The sequence below is a fragment of the Balaenoptera borealis genome (genome assembly GCF_965194805.1).
Source record: "Balaenoptera borealis genome assembly, chromosome: 8".
NCBI lineage: Eukaryota > Metazoa > Chordata > Mammalia > Artiodactyla > Balaenopteridae > Balaenoptera > Balaenoptera borealis.
In genome coordinates this window covers 102,064,208-102,089,226 of record NC_138865.1, presented here as the reverse complement: position 1 = coordinate 102,089,226, position 25,019 = coordinate 102,064,208, and the positions used below count along the sequence as shown (strand labels likewise).

Sequence of the window (25,019 nt, the reverse complement as noted above, 5' to 3'; positions counted from 1 at the left end):
TTGTCCTTGTTTTATAGAGGAGAGACTGAGGCTGAGAGAGATAAAGTAACCTGTCCAAAGTTACATAGCTAGTAAGCAGCAGAACAAGAATTCAAATCCTGGTCATTGGATTCCGGAGCCAGGGCTCTTGGCCACCCCAGCAGCATTCATCTTGGATTGAGGGAGGAGGGCAGTGATGTTTGTCAGAAATATAGGCTCCTGGGCCCCACCCCAGCTCTCCTGAAACAGAATTGCTGCCCCGTTAGGGTAAACAGAGCGTAGACTTTCCGGTCTCCACTGCCGTAGCCAGTTACTCTCTCAGCCTCAACCCTCCTCTGAGTTGATGAACAGACTGCAGGCCGGGCTGCCTGGCTCCGCATCCTAGCTCTGCCGCTTATTAGCTGGGCGACTTTATTTAACTTCTGTGTGCCTAAGCCTCCTCACCTGTAAGACAAGGACAGAAATAGTCTCTACCTTATTGTGGGGGTTAAATGAGTTAATATTGTAAAGTGCTTAGAACACTGCCTGGCACGTAATATGCACTATATAGGTGTTTGTTAAATTAAAAAAAAAAAAAATTCAAGTAGAGAAAATACCACCTTTTGTGATTTGGCTCTGAAGAACGTTGAAGTGCCTACTTAACTTGACCATATAGTCCATTTCTCTAGAGCATAGATTTTTTTAAAAAGCCCTTCATGCTGTGAAAGCCTCAGATGTATAACCACATTTAAAGAGACTATCAGGGACTTCCCTGGTGGCGCAGTTGTTAAGACTCCACCTGCCAACGCAGGGAACATGGGTTTGAGCCCTGGTCCGGGAAGATCCCACATGCCACGGAGCAACTAAGCGCGTGCGCAGCTACTGAAGCCCGTGCGCCTAGAGCCCATGCTCTGCAACAAGAGAAGCCACTGCAATGAGAAGCCCGCACACCCGCAGCGAAGAGCAGCCCCTGCTCGCTGCAACTAGAGAAAGCCGGCACACAGCAACGAAGACCCAACGCAGCCAAAGTTAAATAAATTTATTTTTAAAAATAAAAATAAAGAGACTCAAACTGAAGAGGTTGCTGGTCACCTATGGAAAGTCTTATCTCAGCAGTGCCCCAGGGCAGGGGTGGAACCTTAGCTGGTCAGGACACATAAGTGGATGCCGGAGCCTCCATCAGCAAGACAAGAAATCTTATACTTGTTGTGACGCTGAGCAGCTTTCTAACTAACTCCCTGCTTATGTGGGGAGAATGCACTGATCAATACTGAAGGCGTCACATGCTATACTTTCTGTTACAGCTACTTCTTGTAAATTTTTAAAAGTGGTTTTGATATATTTTTGCTTCTGCCCTCAGGGAGAGAAGGTGCTAATAATTGTGCTGACATGGGCGTTTATAGTCCATGTGACAATTATTTTTCTCATAGCAGGTTCACCATCAATGTCTGTTACATGCACAAAAGAATGGTTTGTTGACTAGGCTGGCACTGGGGGTGTCTGCCTGAGGGAATGGTGTTTCAGGACTGGGTTTCGCTGAGCACAGAGTTGTCCTCTTAGCAGACAGACAGACTCAGTCCTTGGACAGCCCTACTGCCAGCACTACCAGCTCCACTGGCCCCACTCAGCTCCTGCAGTTGTTATCAGGGTTACATGAGCTTGCTGTGTGAATGAGGAGAAACAGAAAAACAGTCACAGACTATTTAAAAATATATATTTATTAAAATATATTTTTTAAATTCTCAAAGCTTCAGACCATCTTTCATCTAGCCCATGAGGTACTTGAGTGTAGACATTACAGTATACAGCAGTGATTTTTCTCTCCCTGGGTCTATTCTTTCCTTTTCTTTAAAGTGAAAAGGTTCAAATATCTGAAGAGCCCCACCTAACTCTACTAGTGTAATCCTTTGGTTTGACTGCTTATTGCATCTTCAGTCAGTACCCACTGTGGCTTACTCAGTATTTTAAATGGATGAATCATGTTTCCCTACCAGATCATTATGGGTGAGCAATAATAAATAAAGAACATTTGTATTGAATATTATTCAGTGCAGTTCTTGGTTTTGCATAGAAGGAGGATCAGGAGAAGAGGGGGGCATTAAGGCCATGAAGAGCCCCCTGACACCTAAAGCCATTAAAGTATCATCTTCCTGCAGGCAGTGCTGTCTGATGGGAGGAGCTCACTCTGTTTGGAGGATAGGTCAAAGCCTTGCTGACAGTCCTGCTTCTCTGCCTTTAGTCTGCTGTCACTCTCTCCCCAAGAAAGGGAGACAGCTCCCAGCAGATGCTGCCATCATCATGAAACCTGCCCCCTGGGTTCTGGTCTCTCCATCCACCCTCTGCTCACAGCACCCTTCTTAAGGCACAGAAAGACTATGCCTGGGCCCTCTGCAGCCTGGCTGAGGAGCTGCAGTGGCCCCTGAACTCCAGGGAGCAAGTGCTGGCTTCAGCTGAAAGTGTCCAGGAGCTGGGGATGCCGTGAGAACAGCCAACAGAAGAAAAAGGAGACGTGGGGCTGGAAGTTCAATGTCTGGAAGGAGGGGCCCCAGCTCTCTCCAGCCCCCAGAGCCTGCACAGCTGTCACCAGCTAAGTCATGCTGAGAAGTGGATAGGCTAGGTAGTAGCCCACACCTGAGCCCAGGACCACGCCGAAGAAAATCCAGGTGTTGTAGGACATAACAGCCAGCATCACGAAGTAGCCGATGACCACCTGAGCGACATGAAGTAGAGACTGGCTGAAGTGACACAAGAACCACCTAGATTAAAAGGAGAGCCAAGTTAATGTTGGTAATGAGCTGGAAGCTAGGAGTTGGTGTCAGGGAGTAGAAAGAGCAACTGAGTTACAGGACTAGCTTATTTATAATTTGTATGCTTAACCCAGGAGAGATTTCTTTTTAAAGAGACATATCAGAAACCAGTGATTGAGAGGGGAAGAGGGACCTGTACAAGGAGTTTAGGATAATCACTTCTCCACCACATTTGGCTCTGAGCTTCCTGGTATCCAGGGCAAAAAGGAAAAATGAGATATGTAATCTGTCACATCTGACAAGGGATAATACAAAATCATCAGTAAGGCAGATTTTTTTTTTTTCCTGAATCTACTGTGAGAGGCAGTATTACAATGGAAAGAGCATGGACTTTGTTGACAGATTAGTTCCTAGCTCTGCCACTTACTAACTGTGGCTTAGCACAAATGTCTTAACCTATTTGAACTTAAATTTCCTCATCAGTAAAACATATATAAGTAAAACAGGTATGAAAATACCTCCCTTGCAGCGGGGTTGTGACTATTTGAGGCACTCATGTAAGAAACAGGCAGGCCCATTAAGCACAGCTGGAGCTGCAGAGAGGGCAGAAAGGGGATCCTAAGTGGCTGTCCTATCAGAACAGGAAGGGAAGAAAGGAGAGAGAAGCCGCCCCCCCCCACCCCCCCCGCCGCCACCAAGCTGGATACGTTGCTGACAGCGATTCTTATCATTTGTGTGGGGACAGCCACAGGTCCCATCTTGGGTTTGGAAGCCTTAGTGACCTAAGGAAGCCTGCTGAGATTTGGGGGAGGGCTGGGTGGACACCCCTGTTGCTAGACTGAGGCCTGCACCAGAGTCCTGAAGATTGGAGCCTCCCATGTGGCCGTTCAGAGAGCTCCAGCCTGGGCATTAGGAGACCTGGGCTCTAGTTCACGTCACTACTTACAAACCGTAAGCACTTCAGCAAGTGCTGGTCCTTCCCTGGGCCTCAATTTCCTTTCTGGGAAGTGGGGCTAAGTGCCCTGTGGGCCCAGGCTAGCTCTCAGGGTGAATGTGAGGACTCTGCCCTCCCCCCTCCCAACCCCCGCCGTCCCGAGCCTGTTACCTGAGGTGGGTTCTGCTGACTGGGGGGGGGTCTGAGCTTGAAGAATTCTGGTCTGTCTCTTCGATGAGCTGCTGGCTGGTGGAGATGGACAGGCTCATCAGGGCCTGGTGGAGCAGCCTGGCTTTGCCAACCTTGATGCCTTCATACAACACAGCCAGGAGCAAGATGACCAACACCGAAAGGGCCATGCCTGTCAAAGGAGGCTGAGTTACAGAGGCCCAGCCAGGCAAGCACTGCTCCTCTTCTGGCAGCTTCCCCGGGGACCTGGCACAGGAGGCAAAAGGGCACCTCCCCCAGCCACTCTGAATCCATTCCTTCTCCCTCCCTCTCTCATCTTCTTCCCCACCCTTGCTGGGCTCAGAACTTCCTGTCCCTCTCCCCCTCCAGCCCTTTCTTGATGGGGGTGGCCTACTGGAGTGTGGCTTTGAGATCAGAAAGAGAAGCTGCCCGGCAAAGCCAGGGGCCGGTGGGGGCGGGGGGATCGGCGGGGGCATGGTGAGGGGCTTGGTGGGGGGAGAAGCCATCTGTGCCCCGCTGCCCCAGCTGCGCCCCAGCAGGCAGCCCAAGTCTCTGTGCTGACTTCTTGTTAAGCGAGGAGCATGCATAGCAAGTTCCTGTTTACGTGTGCATATACAGACAAGTCTGGGAGGAAGGAGATACGATGAAGGAGTCATCATTATCTCAGCAAATTAGGATACAGTTTTTCATTTTCTGTTCACCGAACTTCCCTAAGTTTCTACTGTGTACTACTTTCGTAATAGTGGGAAAAAACCAATCAGCTATTTTACAGAAAACATTAAGTGCTTACTAGAACTGCTGTGTAAAATTAACTGCTAATTGCTACTTCTCTTTTACAAGTGGAGGGATACTAAATGGTCCAGCTATAGTATTTTGGGGGGCCTCCAGGAGGAAATCATCTGCAAAAGATGCAGGTTTTTGAAATATAAAATTACAGGTAATTGCATGCACATGGTACAAATTCAAACAGTACAAAAGGGTATACAGTGAAAATAAGTATTCTTCCCAACCTAGTCTCCCAAAACCCCAATGCCCCTGTCTAAAGCAGCCTCTGTGTATATAGCTTTCCAGGGATACTCAATGTATATATAAACCTTTGTCTAAATGACAGCACCCTATCTGTGCATACTCTTCAGCATCTGACATTGTCATCCAACTGTACATTGTGCATGGGTTCCCCTTAGTTCACACAGATCTACCTTATTTCTCTGGCTTCATAACATCTGTGATAGATTAGATTCTCCAAAGATGGCTACCTCACTATATCTCACCCCACATGCTCATCCTACAGTGTCAACACTCCTGCCATCAAGTGGTGTGGTCCATGTTCCCTCCCGTTTAGCCTGAGAAGACCTCTGTGACTGCCTCAAGCAGTAAAGATGGAAGTGATGTTCTCTGATTTCCAAGGCTAGGTCTTAAAAACTAGGCATGAGTTCTTTTTTTTTTTTTTTTTTTTTTTTTAACCTTGTTCTCTCTCTTCTCTTTTTTTTCTCCCCTACCTTTTTCTCTTGGGACACTCATTCACTCTTGGAACCTAGCCGCCCTGCCACAAGGACCTCAGCTAACAGTCCCTGCTGAGAGTCCCAGCTAACAACCAGCATCAATCAGTGGACATGAGAGTAACTCTTCAAGATGACTCCAGTTCCAGCCACTGTCTGATATACCTGCATGAGAGACTTTGAGTGAGGCCTGCTTAGCTGAGCCCAGTCAACTCAGAACCTTGAGAAAGAATAATAAAATGACTGCTGTTGTTTTAAGCCACTAGGTCTACCCCACAGTAGATTACTGGAATGGTAACACATTGTAGGGAGGGCCATAATTTATTTGATCAGTACCTGCAATGATGGACATTTGGGCTGCTTCCAGTCTATTTTTATTTTATTTTTTTGAAGGTACTCAACAAAATTTATTGAATGAATAAATTAAGAACTAAGAATTGACACTTACAAAACACTACAGTCTTTAAAATTGTTTTAAATGGACCTCAGCTGTGTAGAATTGGATTATTCATAATCTTTGCCTTTGCCACTATCATCACTGATCTAAGAACAGTCCTCTTGTAGTCACTTGTATTTTACAATTTGCCTAGCAAGCTATAGTTAACAAAATCACATACACTATTTCAAAATAACTTTTGAGAAACATGTATTATTTCTATTAACAGATGTAATAACAGACTTCAATGCACTAAGTAACTGAATAAAGCTACTCAGCTAGGAAATAACATACCCTACTCTGTTTCTAATGCCTGTGTTCCTTCTACTATGTTACAATGCCTTTCATAGTCCATTCCCAGGTTTCAGAGAGATCCTGGTAGGTGGCTGATGTGTACTGAATATTGTGATCAATGCAATTTCCATCCATAGGTTGCCAGCAGAGATTATAAAACCAGAAAGTAAAAATGGCGACAGGTGGAAGAACACAAATATGAATCGGGTCTAAAGGTATATAGGAGGAGAAAGTATAAAGAGCTAGAAAGAGATAGAAGGATTGGAGAGAATGGGCAAATGGGAGATGTGGGCTCCTAACAGAGACAACTGGATCATGGGAGTGAAAGCTCTCATCTCACCAGTCTATTTTTAAAATGCAAGTACTTAAGTGGAAATATAACTCCATCATGAATTAGTGCCCGACTCTGCCTTTTCAAGTTAAAGGAATACTCTTCTCATTTGAGGTCAACGGCTGCAGCAGCTGTTCTGGGCTTCTGATCTGATGCTGGACAGTGAACCCTGTATAAGGGAGGTGCTAAGAGGTAACAAGAGGCCCTGATCTAGTTCTGGCTCTGATGCTTACTCTGTGTGACCCTGGACGAGTCTTTTCCCCTCTCTGGGCTTCAGTTCCCTCCCCTGTAATAGAGGGGAAAGCTGCACCCCCTAGCCTCTCTCTGGGCCTTTGTGAGCATCAGTGAGATAACAGAACCCTTTGCAATCTGAAGGGCAGTGGTTCCAAATGGAATTATAAATGCAAAGTTCCCGCTCAATGTTTATGCAAGAGGAGTCAGGCTCGCTAAAATGTCCACCGAGAATAACAATAACGAGAACCCAGGTTCCCACTGCCTGGAGGTACAAGGCTTCCCAATTCTTACCTGCAGGACTGTGGACACTCCAGAAATCAAAGAGAAGCACTACCTCATCTGAGAAGATGAAATGCATCTGAAAGAGAAGGGATTGCATCACAGGGGGCTTAGGGCAGTGGAAATTGTGTTCCCTAATGCTCTCCAGCAACCTCTTGTAAAGGCCCAGGAAAATGAGGTCACTGGACTTAAGTGCTGGAAGCGCCATTAGGGGTCATCAGGGCCAAATGAGGCCAGACAAGGCAGGGACTTGCCCAGGGTCCCACAGTGGGTCAGCAGTACAGCTACAGTTGAGTTGGCCCTGTTCCAGGTAGAAGTAAGGTGTTGGTGGGGAGTTCCCCATCCTCACTGGGCCAACTGGGTCACAGTGCTCTCAGGTCATGCTGAGATGACTCCCCTGTGCCCTCCAAAGCCAATGGGAGAAGCACTAGACTGAGGAATGACTGCCTCTTCTTACCCCCTGGGCCCCAGCTGTTCTGCTCCAGCAGTGTTTATCATGGAAGGGCCCAGGGACAGCTGTCTTCAGTCTGTACCGCCCACCTGTTCACTTGAAATTCACTAAACGTTTGCTGAGCCCAATTGTGTGCCCCACATTATGGACAAAGGTTAATGTCTCTGCCCTTGATGAACGCACAGTCTTATAGAAAGAATGAAGGTAGAAGCAATGAGCACACAGCACCTGTCTGAAGGCTCTTCTCGAAAAGCAGCTGGTCCACCCTGTGTTCAGGGTAGCATCAAGGGCTTTTCATATATTATCTCATTTCACCACAGTCTTCTGTGTGACAGGGCCAATTAGACCCAGCTTACAGGAAGGAAAACGGAGAACCAGGCTCTGAAAAGTTAAGTAATTTGCTGAAGGTCACAAAGCTAACAAGTTTGCAGAACTGGGATTCAAACTCGAGCCTAGTTAGATGCCAAAGCCCTATCCATCTATGCTGCCTCTCAGTGACCAAGAAAGGAGAACAAGATGGGAACTGAATGATGATTCTAAATGCCCGCATCAGGCTTAATGACTATGTTTGGCAAGATTAAAGCCAGAGAGATCAATCAGTTAGTTCACCCTCTCAAGGAACGGAAGTTTCCCTCTTGTCACAGGGTAAGACCTCAGCCAGCAGAAGCAGCTCTAGAAACACTGTCAGTGCTCACCCAGCTGAGGAGATCCTGGCTGAGTTGGGATCAGTTGGTGGAAGCCTTTGCCTTCAAAGACAATGGCCAAATATTAGAATCCTCAAACGCCAGAGCTAGAAGTGTCCTCAGAAAGTTTTTTTTTTAATTAAGATATAATTGACAAATAACATATTAGTTTCAGGTGTACAACATGATTCGATATATGTATATATTGCAAAATGATCACCACAAGAAGTCTAGTTAACATCCATCAAGACAGTTACAATTTTTCTTTCTTGTGATGAAAACTTTGAAGATCTACTCTCAGCAACTTTCAAATATACAGTATTATTAACTAGTCACCATGCTGTTACATTATATCTCCAGGACTTAATTATTTTCTCAGAGAATTGTTAGTCCCCTGGTTTTCAGTTTTTTTCCACGGAACACCAGCAAATAAAATCTTCCTTGTAACTCCACTATATAAAACGCAGGGCTCTGGGTGAAGAGGGGAGAGACGTGTGAGCTCTGCTGAAATTCAGTGTGGAAAACATTGATCTGGTCCAATTCTAGTCCCTTTCTAACCCCTTCTCATTTGCAGATGGGGAAAAGGAGTCCCAAGAGGGGAATGGATTTGTCCGAGACCTCATAAGACGAAAATGGAAACCTAGGCAGTCTTTTAAAAATTATGTTGAATAACTTTAAAATAAAAATAGCTTTTTATCTCCCTAGTATGAAAGTGGTACTTGCTCAATGTAGAAAGCTGAAACAATACCAAAAAGAAAGTAAAAATCATTTTGAGTCCTACTACCCAGAGACATCCCATGTTAAGATTTCAAAGAGAATATCAGTTGAGGTGGCAAAATGTTCACAAAAGATTAATATGCAAAAACAAACGGGTACAAATAATCCTGTGAAATTCCATTTATACTGGAATTGCGCTCATTCAATTTCAGAAGCCTCTGGCACCATCTCTGCAGGTGGGGTGGAGGGAGGTGTGGCGCCTAAAGGCGCCTACCCCTTCTCTGAGTTCACCTGATAAAGCAGTTGACATGACTGGAATGTCCCCTGTGGCTAATTAACCAGAGAGGTTCCATAACTGGGTTCCTTCAGTCATCCTTGGTCCTGGGCCAGCTATCTCTGGGGCCCCAAACAGTTTTTGCAATAGACCTGAACACCCACCAAACAGTACAATTAATTCAATCAATAAGCATTGCTGTGCTGGGGGTGCAGGTGCTGGAGATACAGAGATAAAGGAGACAAGTCCTTGGCCCCCAAGGAGCTAACATCTGTTAGGGGAGAGGGAGTGAACAGATATTACAACGGGGTGTATGTATTCAGCAAGGGGGAGAGGCACAGGGGAGCCAGCTGGGGTACTGGGAATGAAGACCCCTGGGGGACACCTAACCCATCCGGTGAGGCAGGTGGCTAGGACATCTTCTGAAGAAGGAGAAGCAGGAGGCAGCTAGGGGAAGACGGACAGTCCAGCATTTCCAAGCTGAAAGTGTCCATATAGTGTCCACCCCACTGGGGAGTAAGTAGCCAGGAAGGGACAAAGACTCACCTCTCTTGCCTTTTCACAGCAGACAAAGATTCAAATCAGCACACCCTGACTTGGAGCTGCAGTTTTCAGTTAAATAGTCCCATGGTCAGATATGCAAGGGGCGGCCCTCTCATTCTGTTTCACTGCTTAGGATAAATCCGGGCCTCCAGTAGCTGAGTTATCTGCGCCTTGTTCAGGGCCCCACCCTGCTAGGGAGGGGCTGTGGTGAAGAAGACAGCAATCGTGGGACTTGCTTGCTTCTTTATTTTCTCATTTGGGGTTACTTACACTTTTGAGAAAAGTGCCCTCAGTTACAACCCGAAGAGTTTAGGGGAAGATTAAGGTCGCTGTCCTGCCGCTGACTGGGGAATTTTTTTTTTTTTTTTTTTTAATTATTTGGCCGCGCAGAGTGGTATGTGGGATCTCAGTTCCCCGACCAGGGACGGAACCCACGTCCTCCGCATTGGAAGCGCAGAGTCTCAACCACTGGACCACCAGGGAAGTCCCTGGGTAACTTTTCACATAAGCTTTTCCCATCCGTTTCCCCTTTTAGAGGACCGGCAGGAGGTGGGTGTGTGCGTTTGACTAAATGACCTGCGTTGGCTTCCTGAATCTTCAATTCTACGACATTCTCCATGGGATGAAGAAAATTGCGTATATGATTTATTCAAAGACCAAAGAGGTTTGCAAGCTGTCATTCTCTCCAGCCCAGGTGAACTCTACCAAGAAAACTAGTTTATCTGAAACGCTATTTCTAACCCAAGTGTAGGGAGGATGGAAAGCAGCTGGGTCTGGTTTTTTTTTCCCCAAAAGAATCAGACCACGAACTTGCCAAAACAGGGAACCGGCCCGGGGGGGTGTGCGCGCCCGGCCTCAGGCTGAAATGCTCCGGGCATTCCCTCTTCGTGGGAGCCTTCCCAGAATCTCTCCCAAGTCACTGCGCCCAGAGCAGGGGCCCCTCTATTCCGCCTTCACCCACCGCGCCCCGACCCTCAGCCGCCCCACAGCTGCGCGTAATGACTACTCGTCGAGCCGGACTGACTCCCAGCAGGAGGGACAAATAAAAAGGAAACCCCAAAAACGCGGCCAGCTCTGCCTCTCACGTGCCCCCAGCCCTGTTCCCGCTGTTGACAAGGCTGCCAACACACCCCCTCACCAGCCCTCGGCCAGGGGCGGCGGGCACCTCGGGATGCCAGAGGTCGGCTGCTCCTGGGACCCCGCCCCAGCGCCCACCCCGCGTCCGCTCCTCTCGGCGACGCCCGGACTCACCGCCATGGTGAGCAGGCTGGGCGGCCGGGCACCGCGGCCGCGTCTGCTCGCTCGGGTCTCCGGGCTCCAAGTCCCGCCCGCAGCCGCCGGGATCGCAGCAGAGGCCGCGCGGTCACGTGGTCGGGGCCAGGCGCGCGCGGGCGCCTGGGAGTTGTGGTCCCCACGGCGCGCCCCACTCAGCGTGTCCTCGGGCGCACCCACGTGCCGGACCCTCTGCCTAGCCCCAGGTCCCATGCCAAGCGAGTCGCTGGGCCAGAGCCGCCAGCACAGCGGACTCCCTCCTGCCTTCCGTTTGGCCCCTTTCTGTTTTGCACTTGACTTGTCTTCGCAATTATCATAAAAAGATTTGTTGCTTGTTATAATAAACCGTGCGAAGCTTAACACATGTTGAGTTATAGATTGAAGAGTCCATCCTATGGACTTAATAGAAACAAATTAGAAGTAAATTAAAGAAATTATGCCCTAGGCTTTTAATGTAGCCATTCTTCTTCTTCTTTTTTTTCTTTTCCAAGCTGATAAGTGAAAAGCAATACACAGTTGTAAATTTAATTTGTATTGCTTTGATTACTAGGATGGGAAACTTTTTTCTTATTGGTATTTCTATTTTTCTGTATTGTTTGTCCATTTCACCCATCCAGTTTTTGGGGGGAAGTTTTATAGGGGATGAGGGACTTTTAACAGTATTTAATTTAAAATATATTTAGTATCCTAAATATATTTAGAAGAACTCTTTTCCAGTCCTTCTATGAGGAAAGTGGCTTCTTAGAGAAACCTTTCCAGAGACCTTGAACCTTACTAGCAGACATTGAACCTGGATGTGACCTCAGTTCAAATCCTGAGCCAGCAAGAACTGGCTATGGGACCTCCAGCAAATGGCTTTATATTTTGAGCCTTGGTTTCCTGGTCAGTCAGTAAAATGGAAAGAATAGTAGAATCTATGTCATAGAGGTATTGTAAGGCTTAAATGAAGTCTTGTGTGTTAAATTATCAGCATAGAACCTGGCAGTGGGAGCTTGCTCAAAAAATGGTAGCCATTGTCATTGTTAGCAGCAAATATTTCTGTTCTGTCATAACTGAGCAGGACCCTATGGGGCCTTCCCGGGACAGACCCCTCCCAGCATGTCCTCTGCCTGCCTCTTCTTTGTAGAAAAGCTGTTGTCTCCTAAGCCTCCCCTGACTCAAGAATTAGTGATTGAAAGGGTGAACATGTAGTGACAAAAATAGCAGTTGGGCCAGGAGAAACAGGTAAGAATTTAAACAGTAAATCAGCCATGTGGCAGTCACAGAATCTTTTTAATTCCTCCCTGAAGTACCTAGATAACAATATCTGATGCAAATTTCCTGATTTGTTTTACAGATACTAAAACCCCACCAAACGGAAGAAGTTAACTACTAGATGATCATGAGCATGTAACCCCCAGACCCACTGGAGCCTGAGCATTAATAATGTTGACCCCTGTGACACCAACCTGTTACCTCACCATCAACCAATCAGAGAATTGTGCACCAGCTGATCACACACCCTGACATGCCCCTCCCTCACCTTGCCTTTAAGAATGCTTCCCTGAAGCCCATCGGGGATTTTGGGTCTTTTGAGCATGAGTTGCCCTGTTCTTCTTGCTCGGCCCTGCAATAAACTTATGTCTGCTCCAAACTCCGACGTTTTGCTTTGTTTGGCCTCACTGTGCGTCAAGCACATGAACTTGGGTTCAACAACACTAAGAGAGGAAGCCACTTCAACGGTCAAGCCACTTGCTCAAGGTCACACAGCTTCTGAGGGCCTCAATCTGAAAGACAGTGAGGGTTGAGGGAAATCAGGGATTGGGGCAGCCTCAGGGAAAGAGTACAGGGCCAGCACTGTGAGGAGGTCTGGGAGGGAGGGCCGCTGCTGTCAGGGATGTGCCAGGCTCCATGGAGAAAGCAATGGGGAGAAGATGTATTCTTGAAGCATCTGGACTCCAAGGGCTTGGTGATTTGGGTGTAATTTCTCACCCCTCTGGGTCTTACCTGGGCAAGAGAAATAAGAAGACTTGACCTTCACACTATGCACTCCCCCACTCCCCCAACCCCCATCAAAGGATTTTCAACAAAGCTTTATTCATTTACTATTTTTGTTGGCTTTGTTACAATCCGATGACCTTCACACTTTGTTCTCACTTCCTCGTGTGTGTTATGATTCTAACAGTCCTAAAGTTCTAAAGTGCCCCTTTTCTTTCTGAGCCACCAGAGACTCCCCTCCACTGGCTCCCAGGCAGAGAACAGAATCCCAGCTCATAAGATAACACCACAGATGGCCAAGCCTTGGTCCACGGCAAGAGATTCTTTCCAGATTCCGTACTTGACAACCTGTAGACTCCCCTCCTCCCGAGGAGCAACAGAGTCTGCCCTTTTCTTTCCAGTGCACACCCAGAGCCCTGGGACAGAACAGAATCCCCAGCCAGAAAAGATGGTGCTGCCTCGGGTGCCACAGAGATCAGCCAGGGGCCCTTTAAATTGGGTGCTCAGCTCATGCGTGGTCGGTTGGTGGAGGGGAAATCCAACTAGTCATTTCTCCTTTTGAGGCTCAGTAGCGGAACTTGAGGTCTCATGAAAAGCCTACATGCACAAAATATTACTTGTGCAGAATATCTGGCCTTGGTGCACAGATAAGGCCGTATGACCCCATGGGCACCGCTATCCCTCTCTGGGCCTCTCTGGAATGGATGACCTCTAACTGCCCCTTCACATGCTGATGATCTGCAGTTATAAGTGAGCTTGAGTTTGGGGTTAAACACTCTATGGCTAGGATTTTTGCATGTTTTCCATGTAGCTCCATTCAGCTAACCTCTCTCATTCTTCCACAAACCTCTAGTATTTTATTTTACTTTATTTTATTTTGTTTTATTTTATTTTATTTTACTTTTTTATTTTATTTATTTATTTTTTTTTGTGGGGCGGCTGTGCCGTGTGGCATCCCTACCTCCCCGACCAGGGATCGAACCCGCACCCCCTACATTGGAAGCGCGGAGTCCTAACCACTGGAACACCAGGGAAGTTCCAAACCTCTACTATTTTATATTTATGCTATGAGTAGCATAATGTATAATACATACATAATACATAACACAGCATTATGCATCTGGTGTGTGTGGCACAGGGAGAGTATGCACATCAGAGGCTGATCAGAGTGTGGAGACAGTGTGTGTGTGTGTGTGTGTGTGTGTGTGTGTGGCATGGACTTTGTGAGGTTGGGAAAAGCAGGAGCCAGGCCACTGACAACTGAAGGCCATGTGTAAAGTGAGGAACTTATTCTGGGACAGAGAATCACCAAAGTGTTTTTAATGTATGTTTTTCTCCCTGCAGTTTCCCTTTTCTTTCCCAAATGTCACTCTCTTAGTGAGGTCTACCCTGACCACCTGACTTAAAACTACAATCCCTCTTGTATCCTTCGCCCTGCTTGCTCTCCTTTGTTGTTTTTCCATGGTATGCATCACTGTGTAGCATCCTGTTTAATTTGGTTATTCATTCTTCCTTTCTCTGCACTCACATGGAAGTTCAAGGAAAACAGGGATTTCTGTGTTTTTATTTAAGAAGGCACTCCCAGTCCCTTAAATGTTCATGTCGCAACACAGACTGTCCATTAACAATCGTTGAATGAGTGAATGAACCCCAGCAGGCACACGCTCTGTGCTTCATTGCTTCAGAGGAAGGAAGTGGCAGAAACAGAGGCAGCCTCTGAGATGTGATGGTTTTATTTCCATGAGAGTGTGGCAGGTTTGGGGCGGTTTGTGGGAGAAGTTAGAAAATAATTTGTGCAGCAGCATGAGGTAAAGCGGGGTTCCCTTCCCCAACCCACAGAATACCTCAGCCTAGAAGAGGGAGCCTGGAGCAAGGGGCCTCTGGATCACCAGGGGAAGGCCCTGGGGGGAATGGCGACAGACAGGACAGAGGGTCATGCCCCAGCTTGGGGAAGGAGCAACTGAGAGGTAAAGAGGCCTTGCAGTTGGGACAATGATAGCAAACCCAAATGTGGCCCTGCCTCCCAAAATCATGGACCAGGGGTAGAGAGACCACCAATCATACAAATAAACATACAACCTGTTTAGAGGGGGTTAAAAAAAGATGAGCGCTTCTTTAGGAAGCCCTGGTCTTGAGTTGTGAAGTCTTAGGAAAACTTAAACAGAGGACAGGCAGGTGGGAGACAGATCCCTGGAGGGCACCCTATCTTTCAGCCCTCTCCTTTGCTCATGTCTGGGCTGTGACTCCCTTTCACTGATCACCTCAGGCATTTAGATCAGCCTGATTCCTCCTGGGTAAACATGGAGCAAGTCCCCCTGCAATCACTTTCTCTCTGTTTGCAAAGGCTCTCGCTGTTAACCTGGATTCTTGCAGCAATCCAAGGGCCAGAAGGCCAGACGTGGCCACCCAGAGAGAGGGTAGGGTCTACAGTGAGTCAGTGGCAGACAAAAGCCTCCCAACTTGCACCTGTCCCAGCACTGTGTCCACTGTGGAAGGCTGTGAGCAGCTGTTACAACCTCAGACGAGCATGTGCAAGATGTGGGATGAGACCTCCCCGCAACTACAGTGGGAAAAGGGGTCCTGGGGAGGTGCACACATTTTACCCAAATGTACCTGAGATGCTTCCCGAGATAACCCCGAACAGGGCCTTGAGATCTCATGCTTTACTTGCACAGTGTTTTTTTGTTTGTTTGTTGTGTTTTTTGAGGGTACTAAATCGTTTATTGATTACACATGATAATGGATGATACACAAGCTTCATTCCCATCTATAACTTTATCTGGTACCATAATTCAATTTAGATAGTTTGCATGGGATGTGCCAACAATCATATTAATAACAAAAAAACTCCATGACTTTGCTTGGGTGACCCTTTTAATGGTGAACTCCAGGTTACAGCACAGTAACTGTCAGTTCAACTACACCAAGGTTTCTGAAGACAATGGCTTCTCCATCCAAGCAGGTTGTAATAGAACGTGGCATCACCCTGAAGGAATTCTTAGTTCACACTGTTGGGGTAGTTTACCAAAATGGCCTCAGAGTAGACTAACTTTACGCAGCACATTAAAAAAAAAAGACACATTTATTTAGTGTCATGATCAGACTATTACACTTAGCAATCAACAGCATGGGTGCAAAAAAAAAAAAAATCTACATTAAAACCCTTTGTTGGAATGCTTGGCACTTTCCACAGAACAGAAACTAAAATCACCTGTTATACAATTAGTCACAAATACAGTCTTTGAGGGTTTTTTTTGTCCATACACATGAGTATGGTCTAGAACATGTCTTCTTTGTAGCAGCTAGGCCCTGCCGCCACTGTGCTTGGCTGAGTTCACAAATCTGTTGTAACTTGTAGCTTCCCTGTCACTTGTCTGGCTCTCCTCTCCTGCTAAGCTTTGCAATTAAAACCTTCTGCCATTGCCATAGCTATTGCTGCTGCTGGAACCACCATAGCCACCTTGGTTTCGTGGTTTGGCAAAGTATTGGCCTCCACTACCATAGGGGCCAGAACTTCGGCCTCCAAAGTTTCCTCCTTTCATGGGTCCAAAATTTGAAGATTGATTGTTGTAATTGCCAAAATGATTGTAGCTTCCGCCACCTCCAAAATTGCTTCCATCATTACTGAATCCATTATAGCCATCCCCACTGCCACCATATCCACCACCACTGCGGCTGCCACCAAAGCCACCTCGACCACTGAAGTTTCCTCCATGACCAAAGTTGTCATTCCCTCCAAAACCACCTCCGCGACCACCACCAAAGTTTCCAGAACCACTTCGACCTCTTTGGCTGGATGAAGCACTAGCCATCTCTTGCTTAGATAGGGCTTTCCTTTCTTCACAGTTGTGACCATTCACTGTGTGGTATTTCTTTTTTTTTTTTTTTGGCTGCATTGGGTCTTCGTTGCTGTGCGTGGGTTTTCTCTGGTTGCAACGAGCGAGGGCTACTGTTCATTGTGGTGCGCAGGCTTCTCATTGTGGTGGCTTCTCTTGTTGCGGAGCACGGGCTCTAGGCACACGGGCTCAGTAGTTGTGGCTCGTGGGCTCAGTAGTTGTGGCTCACGGGCTCAGTAGTTGTGGCTCATGGGCTCTGGAGCACAGGCTCAGTAATTGTAGCGCACGGGCTTAGTTGCTCCGCAGCATGTGGGATCCTCCCAGACCAGGGCTCGAACCCGTGTCCTCTGCATTGGCAGGCGGACTCTCAACCACTGCACCACCAGGGAAGCCCCCTGTGTGATATTTCTGAATGACAGTCTTGTCTGTCTACGGAGTTGTGGTCATCAAAGGTTATGCAAGCAAAGTCTCTGTTTTTGCCACTGTCTCAGTCAGTCATGATTTCAATCACTTAAATTTTCCCATACTGTTCAAAATAATCTCTTAGGTGATGTTCTTCAGTGTCTTCTTTAATGCCACCAACAAAAATCTTCTTCGCAGTTAAGTGGGCACCAGGTCTTTAAGAATCTTCTCTTGAGACGGCCTTCTTTGGTTCCACAATTCTTCCATCCACCTTGTGTGGCCTTGCATTCACGGCTGCATCCACCTCCTCCACAGTGGCATATGTGATAAACCTGAAGCCTCTGGAGCGCTTGGTGTTTGGATCCCTCATTACCACACAGTCTGTGAGTGTTCCCCACTGCTCAAAATGGCTCCTCAGGCTCTCATCGGTTGTTTCAAAGCTCAAACCTCCAATGAAGAGTCCCACAGCTCTTTGGGAGACTCTGACTTAGACGCGATGGCAGTAGAGGGGGGGAGAATTTAATGATGCTTACTTGGCGGCATTCACGGGCAGAAAGGAGTAACCTAATGAACGTATCTCTACTTGTATGGTGGTTTTACAACTGCAAATTCTTGGGACTTCCCTGGGGGTGCAGTGGTTAAGAATCCTCCTGCCTGCAGGGGACATGGGTTCGAGCCCTGGTGTGGGAAGATCCCACATGCCACGGAGCAACTAAACCCGTGTGCCACAGCTACTGAGCCTGCGCTCTAGAGCCCACAAGCTACAACTACTGAGCCCACGCGCCACAACTACCGAAGCCCGCACGCCCTAGAGCCCGTGCTCCGCAACAAGAGGAGCCACCACAATGAGAAGCCCGCGCACCGCAACGAAGAGTAGCCCCCCGCTGGCCGCAACTAGAGAAAGCCCGTGAGCAGCAACAAAAAGACCCAACACAAACAAACAAAGAAAAAAAAATCCTAAGTAAACAAACAAATTCCTAAGTAAAAAAAAAGCTGCAAATTCTTTGACATTCCTCCCATTGAGAGGTGGAGGTCTCTGTTCCCTCTGGGCCAACCTTAGTGATGCACTTACTAGCAATAGAATACAGCAGAAGTGATGTTATATAGCTTCTGAGGCTAGGTCATAGAATGCAGTTTTACAAGATGGAAAGAGTTTTGGAGATTGGTTGCACACAATAAATATGCTTCACACTACGAAACTGTATACTTAAAAATGGTTAAGATGGTAAGTTTTATGTTATGTGTATTTTACTACCATTTAAAAAAATCAGGCACCTTTCATATGATGACATATTATTTGGCAATAAAAAGGAATGAAGTATTGATACACGCTACAATGGGGATGAACCATGAAAACGTTATGCTAAATGAAGGAAGCCAGTCACAAAAGACCACATATATATTTTTTAAATTTTTATTTATTAATTTATTTATTTTTGGCTGCGTTGGGTCTTCATAGATGCGCGCGGGCTTTCTCTAGTCGCGGCGAGCGGGGGCTACTCTGTTGCTGTGCGCAGGCTTCTTATTGCAGTGGCTTCTCTTGTTGTGGAGCACGGGTTCTAGGCACGCGGGCTTCAGTAGTTGTGGCACGTGGGCTCAGTAGTTGTGGATCACGGGCTCTAGAGCGCAGGCTCAGTAGTTGTGGCGCACAGGCTTAGTTGCTCCGCGGCATGTGGGATGTTCCCGGACCAGGGCTCGAACCCATGTCCCCTGCATTGGCAGGCGGATTCTTAACCGCTGCGCCACCAGGGAAGTCCCGATGTGTTCATTCTTGAAGCCAGGGTTGAGGAGGTAACACCTCTAAGAATTCTTAGGCACAGGCTCTCTGCCCAACTTCACAGGGACCCTGGACTTGTCTTGATGGGCTCCTTTGACACCTCTATGAGGTTGTCCACTCCAACTGCCAAGGGCTCCCAGGCCCTGCACACCTGCCTCCTGCAGGAAGACTGAGGGGCCCCGAAGACTTTCCATCAAGTTGAAGTTAGCCCATGATGTCATGTCCCAACAGTGACTCAGAGGCAAATCTAAAAATCAGATAATAAGCAGTTGGTACTTTGTTTGCTCAGACATCTTGTACTGTTCGGTTTGGTATTGCAAAACAAAGAACCACATGGAAGTTTACAGTTAAGGGAGATTTTTTGCTGTGAGTACACAGACATCCAGGCAGCTTTCCCAAACATACCTGAATGTTCCCTTCTGAGAAATCACAAGTGATTGGCAGGGAGAGGTCAGCAGAGCATTGTGGATGAGGGAACACCTGTACGTGGATCAGGACGTGGATGTGCATATGGTGAGTGTGTGTATATGTCAGAGTACGCATGATTGAGCACGTGTGTAACTGTGCACGTGCATTGGGTAGATTTATGATTCTGTACTTGTGAGTCAGTGTAAGTGGCAAGTCTGAGTTTGTGTGAGCTAATGTGTGAGTTGAGAATGTGGGGAAATGTTGGAATGATGTGTGTGTGTTTGTGTGTGTGTGTGTGTGAGAACATGTAGGCACTTCAAATGATGGGGGAAAGGAGGAAGGGCTGGATGCTCACGGTTGGCCTGAGAAAGCCCCCAGGAAGTAAACCTGGGACACGAATGCTGCAGGGTTGATGGGAAACCACCTCCCTGGTCCCTGACTTGGAAAGCCCTAGGGCTGGCACTGCTTCCAGCTGGAGCCAGGGTTGATTACAATGTGCCTCTCTAGACCCAAGGCCAGTCTGTCCAGGTTCCTACTCTCAGACCCGCATTTGAAAGCCTCCTCTTATTTTTTTGTGCCCTGAGACCCCTCCTCGATAGACTGTCTCTATCTGCAGGCCCCTGCCTCATTTGCAGAGGGGGAGATGGGGTTGTCACCTTCCAGAAAGCAGCCTAGAGTTGCTTCTGTATAAATGGATTGAGCACAAGAACCAGGTAAAGAGGTCACCTGGCCTGTCTCTCCAGTCACAGAGAGATACCTGGTTCTAGAAAACTATAATCAGAGCTCCAGGGAATTTGAAGGAGCAAGGATACATCTTTTTCTTTCAGAGGGGACGTCCCCCTTGAACTGAGACCCAGGAGGCCTGACTCCAGACTGTGCTATTGCCCTAGAAGCTCAGGAAAGTCATTTCCCTCCTCTGGGCCTCTGTAGGAATAAAGATAATCTACAACACAGAATCTCTAAATTTTCTTCTTTTCCAAGTGGTTAGCACATGGTATTTTAATGATCTGTAAACTTATCTGTCTCCCCCACTAGAACCTAATGGACTGTTCCTGTCCCCCGGACCCCCATTCATACGTTGAAGCCTTAGCCCCCAACGTGATGGTATTTGGAGATGGGGCCCTTGGGAGATAATTAGGTTTAGATGAAGTCATGGGGTAAGGCCCCTATGATGGGATTAGTGTAATTATAAGAAGAGAAAGAGAGACCGGAGCTCTCTTGCACGCACTCTCTCTCGCTCTCTCTCTCTGTCTCTGTCTCTCTCTGCCATGTGAGGACACAGCTAGAAGGCAGCTGTCTGCAAACCAGGAAGAGGATTCTCACCAGGACCCAAATCTGCTGGCTTGATCTTGGACTTCCCAGTCTCCAGAACTGCGAGAAATAAAAGTCTGTTGTTAAGTCACCCAGTCTATAGTATTCTGTTATAGCAGCCCAAGCTGACTAATGCAAATGTGGAGTTTTCTTCAGTATTTCCAGGGCTTGCCTAAGTTTCTGGCATATATTAAGGATGGCAATAGCAGTAATGGGATCTAAGAGTTATTGTACATTTCCTGTACCTGGTTCTATGCTGATCACTTCACACAGACTATCTTTTCTAATCAGCACAATAACTGATGATGTGTATGCCATGATGATCCCCATCTTTTCAGAGAGGCCAAATAGCTTGCTCAGGTCACCCAGCTGGTAAAGGGAAGACCCCAAGCAGTCTGATTCCAGAGGCCCCTTTCTTAGGCATAAACAAAATCATCTTCCTTAGGAGGCATATCAAGGTGCTCAACAAACGAGGATTAAATATTGTTTGAGTGAAAGAAGCTGTTCCCTGCGGTTGAATGCCCTCCCCTTCTCAGTCTGCCAAATCCCTTTTCAGGGCTCAGTTTCCCTGACTCATAATGAGGACACAGTACTGTCTTGTGGATACCTTTTTTTAAACAATTTTTGGTGCTTTTTCCTTATTCTTACCTTAGTGATCTCTGACTTATTTCCTATATGCCTTTGTGGGCTCCTCCAGGATGGACCTGTGTCTTACCTACTTCTCTATTCCCAATCCACTACCTAGATGTTTCTAGGCATATGGTAGTTGCTCAGTTGATGCTGGGTTGACCGACTAGCAAAAAGCCAAGGATGATTTCTGAAAATTTCCCCAAAGTGACCACATAATTAACATATATAAAACCACTGACCTATGGAATCATACATGTAGAACAAAATGTGTAAGTAGAGTTATGGGGAAAACACATTTTTCCTAAAGCAACTCTCAGTCTTTCCTCAATTTTGACTTTCAGAAATAATGCATAATTTAATAAGGTATTATTAATTTACTCAATGAGGTATAATGTACACTTTGATGAGTTTTGACAAATATATACACCTGTAAAACCATCACCCCAAAGAAGATATAAACTCTTCCAACATCCTAAAAAGTTACTTTGTGTCCCTTTCTAGATAATTCTTCCCACCCTTTGCCCTCTACAAAAATTGTTCTGATTTTTATCACTATAGTTTAGTTTGTCTGTCCTAGAACATCATCTAAATGAATCATACAGTATATACTCTTTTGTATGTGGCTCTTTTCGTAAACCTAATGTCTCTGAGTTCATCCATGATGTTGTCTGTAGTTCATTCCTTTCATTGCTGAATAGTATTCACTGTGTGGATATATTATTTCCTGTCAATATAAATTTGGGTTGTACATGAACTATCAAGTACAAGTGATTTTGTAGGCTTATGATTTCATTTTTCTTGGGTAAATACCTAGAAGTGGAATTGCTGTGTCAGGCTATTTTCTTTGATACCCAGAGTCCTTTGTAATTGTTAGAAACAAATAATTTTTCAGAAATGTGACCACTTAAAATGGCACATCATCATCATAAGGCCTGGAGATTTCCTGGAACATGAATGCTTTGTGTTCCTTTAATTGGCACACTAGGCAGTATATTCAGGGCTCCGAGTAGGCACAGAAAAAAGAGAGCAAAGAAAGAGTATGACCTGTTCACAGAACTGTATGAAGTTTCTCAGAGCATTTATGGTTTGAGCAGAGCAATGGAAGATGCTAAAATCACTTGGTCGTTGCAGACCTTTGGAGTAAAGACTTCGACAGGATTAAGAGGGACTCAGACCACATGTTGGGTGTTGGCTAAGCCACGTCCTACCTGTGTAACCTTATACAAAGTTGCACAACTACCTCTGCATCTCAGTTTCTAGCTTGTAAAATGAGAGGAAAACCTTGTGAAACAAAGACAGACATTCTCTGCCCCCTGCACAGGGATGCTGTAAGGATGAGCTAAGATAAAAACTACCTAAGTCTCACCTTGATAAACTGTAAAGTGCTGTGCAATGTGAGATAGCACCGTGTGGAGAGAAGCGGGAACACACACAGAGCTCGTTTTGTGCTCCGATGACTGGCACTTATTGCCATGAGGACTCAGCTGCCCTTCTTTCAGGGGACTTCGGGCAAGGTCAGACACACAGTGACGATAACTCTTTGTGAGTTGCCAGCTGGACCCCGATACCTCTCTCCATTGTGTTCATCTCTGCAATGGGGGACTGTCAGGCTCTTTATTCCTTTACACCTGCAGGAGAATCGTTCCCCAAATCACAGCCACCTCCCCACCCTCCACATAGTATGTCTTCAACAATTTTGTCCCTCGCTGATCTTTATCACCCAACTCATTCTCGGTCCACCACTGCAGATGACCTAAGGTGACTATTTTATGGAAAATCTGTCTGGGGTAGTTCTAGCCAAAGACCTCAGGAAGAGATCTCAACTGGAGATAAAAGGTGAATGCAGGCAACATCACATACCAGCTGTGTTTATTGAGAACTTACCTCTGAGTGCTAAGTGCTCATAACCATTTTATGAGTTGGGCACTATTATTACCCTTAGTTTACAGATGAGGAGCATGAGGTAGGACTAGGAGTCTTAGAAACTGAGGATTCCACTGTTGTCACTACCAAGGCTGCTGCCAGGTCACATGATCTTGAGCCTCAGTCTCCCTCCCAGTAAAACGACAGTGAGGACTACCTCCCTTTAATTTTAGACATCTTTTCCAGCATCAACATCCTGTGAGTCCGTTTCTGACTCTGGATGAGTCAAATAGCCCCTCTGAAACTGTTTTCTCATCTGTAGAATGGGCAGAACCATCACCACCTGGCTAGATGCTGCTGTGACAGCGTCCTGTGAAGAGGGAACTGTGCTGAGATACTGAGTGTGTGTCTCCTCAGGGCCCCTGAGCCCCTAGGAAATGGTGGGAACCCGTGATGAGCAGGAAACCAGGCACTTCCTTACAGGTTCCCCGTTCACTTGGTCAGGAGTGGACAGAAGAAACAACAGAGATTATGGGACATTTTGCCCTGACAGGATCTTGAGATCAGCTTGTTAAATACTTTCCATTTGATAGAAGAGAAAACTGATGCCAGCAAGGGTAGTGCTTTCTCCAAGGACACTTAGAGAGCAAGGGAAGAGCTGGAATTTGCAGCCCTGGCTCGCTGATGCCGGGTCAGTTCTTCCTGGAGCATCAAGATACTCACCTGCAGAAGAGAATGCTGCATCACTCCCTGGGCCCCACTCTCTGCCTGGGTTTGCTTCCTGTCTAGCCACATTTCAAGTAATTAATAGTCACGTTTGGCTAGTGGCTGTCATACTAGATAATTGCAGCTTGAGATGTGATGCTGTTTTATTAGGGATTGGCCACTGGGTGGCGATGTCATCCATTCTGATCCGCACTTGAGAAAAGACTCAGACACAGGAGTAAGGCCAAAGCAAGGTAGCTTATTACCCTGTCCTTGCCTTCCCCTGCCCCTCCCCCTCCTTCAGAAGACCCACTTACAAAGAACTGCTGCTTAGCCTAGGCACAGACTTCCCGGAGCGCAGTAGGTGAGCTCTCACACGCGGCTGGGGCGTCGGGGCAGTTCAGCAGAGCCAGGTGGTGGGTAGGGATGCCAGTTGGAGCCAAATGCCCTCTAGTCCTGTCAGGCTTCCAGGTTACACAAGGAGAGGTGCTGTCTTACAGGAAACTTGTGCAGAATTTTACAAAGGAGTTTGGATACCCAAGTCGATGTTATCAAAGCTTTATTAGGAAAAGGCAGAATATACACCTGTGACCCATTTCTTAAGAAAAATCATTTGGAAAGAAGCTAAATAATCTGATAGGAAATTCTAGCTAACCACGAGGTCTTTGGAATTTTAGCCACTAGGCTCTTTCTTGTGCAAACTTTGCAAACAAGCTTTAATATTTTCTTTGCTCTCTGGTGAGGAGTACAGAAACTCATTACAATGTACTTTGCATCCAAGAAGACTAAGCCTACAAATGGAGTTTGCCTAGTTTCACCCTAAGACAGAGTAGTCCATGGGAATTTCATTATTCTCATGCTGCGACAGTCCAGTGAATGGGTCATGAATCTGGGTATCCCTACCCATTTTAGAGGCAGCACGAAAAGTGTGAATTGAAGGGTTGAAGCACACACAGCCTCGGTACTGCGTCTGCATTCTGATCTATTGGGAACACTGTCCTTCTAAATTTCTTACCTTTCAGACACTGATCTAGCATGAGATCTGAAACACCAAAAAGACACCACCGTGGGGGCAATACTCTGGATCCCAACTTTTGGAAGGCTGAGGGGGGGATCACTTCCATTCCTCTCCCACTTACGGGTCATGTAGAACACCTGCCACCACCTGTGAAAGAAAGCTCAGTGTGAGTTCCTACCATTTGCACTGTGACCCTTCTCTGAGCTTCTTGTGTTTGCTGGGAGCGCCTGATCAAGTTGAGTTCACTGTTA

General features: G+C 46.7%; 1 protein-coding gene and 2 pseudogenes across 4 annotated transcripts; all 3 read right to left on the bottom strand.

Annotated features, from left to right (window-relative positions):
- Positions 1 to 1,655: 1,655 nt before the first annotated feature.
- SLC31A2 (solute carrier family 31 member 2) lies at positions 1,656 to 10,938 on the bottom strand. Of its 2 annotated transcripts, XM_082404218.1 has the most exons (5): positions 10,821 to 10,897; positions 9,573 to 9,771; positions 6,914 to 6,980; positions 3,811 to 4,000; positions 1,656 to 2,714 (listed from the first exon to the last, which is right to left on the bottom strand). In XM_082404218.1, exons 3-5 carry the CDS (start codon positions 6,978 to 6,980, stop codon positions 2,546 to 2,548), a joined length of 426 nt encoding a protein of 141 aa, XP_082260344.1. In that variant the 5' UTR covers positions 9,573 to 9,771; positions 10,821 to 10,897; the 3' UTR covers positions 1,656 to 2,545. The 2 variants fall into 2 exon arrangements, with proteins under 2 accessions (XP_082260344.1, XP_082260343.1); XM_082404217.1 differs by lacking the exon at positions 9,573 to 9,771 and having other exon boundaries at positions 10,821 to 10,938.
- A 3,192-nt stretch (positions 10,939 to 14,130) lies between these two features.
- On the bottom strand, positions 14,131 to 16,714 carry LOC309634261 (heterogeneous nuclear ribonucleoprotein A1 pseudogene; annotated as a pseudogene). The gene has a single exon. The product of its transcript is annotated as a heterogeneous nuclear ribonucleoprotein A1 pseudogene (transcript).
- A 307-nt stretch (positions 16,715 to 17,021) lies between these two features.
- Positions 17,022 to 19,054, bottom strand: LOC309632801 (heterogeneous nuclear ribonucleoprotein A1 pseudogene; annotated as a pseudogene). Its single transcript has 2 exons — positions 18,891 to 19,054; positions 17,022 to 17,635 (listed from the first exon to the last, which is right to left on the bottom strand). The product of its transcript is annotated as a heterogeneous nuclear ribonucleoprotein A1 pseudogene (transcript).
- Between the last annotated feature and the right edge of the window lie 5,965 nt (positions 19,055 to 25,019).

Coding starts and splice junctions, on each gene's coding strand:
- SLC31A2 (XM_082404217.1), bottom strand. Junction 4,001..6,913: donor GAGTGTCCACAGTCCTGCAG/GTAAGAATTGGG, acceptor CTCCTTTGACAG/GCATGGCCCTTTCGGTGTTG. Junction 2,715..3,810: donor GTCAGCAGAACCCACCTCAG/GTAACAGGCTCG, acceptor CTTTTAATCTAG/GTGGTTCTTGTGTCACTTCA.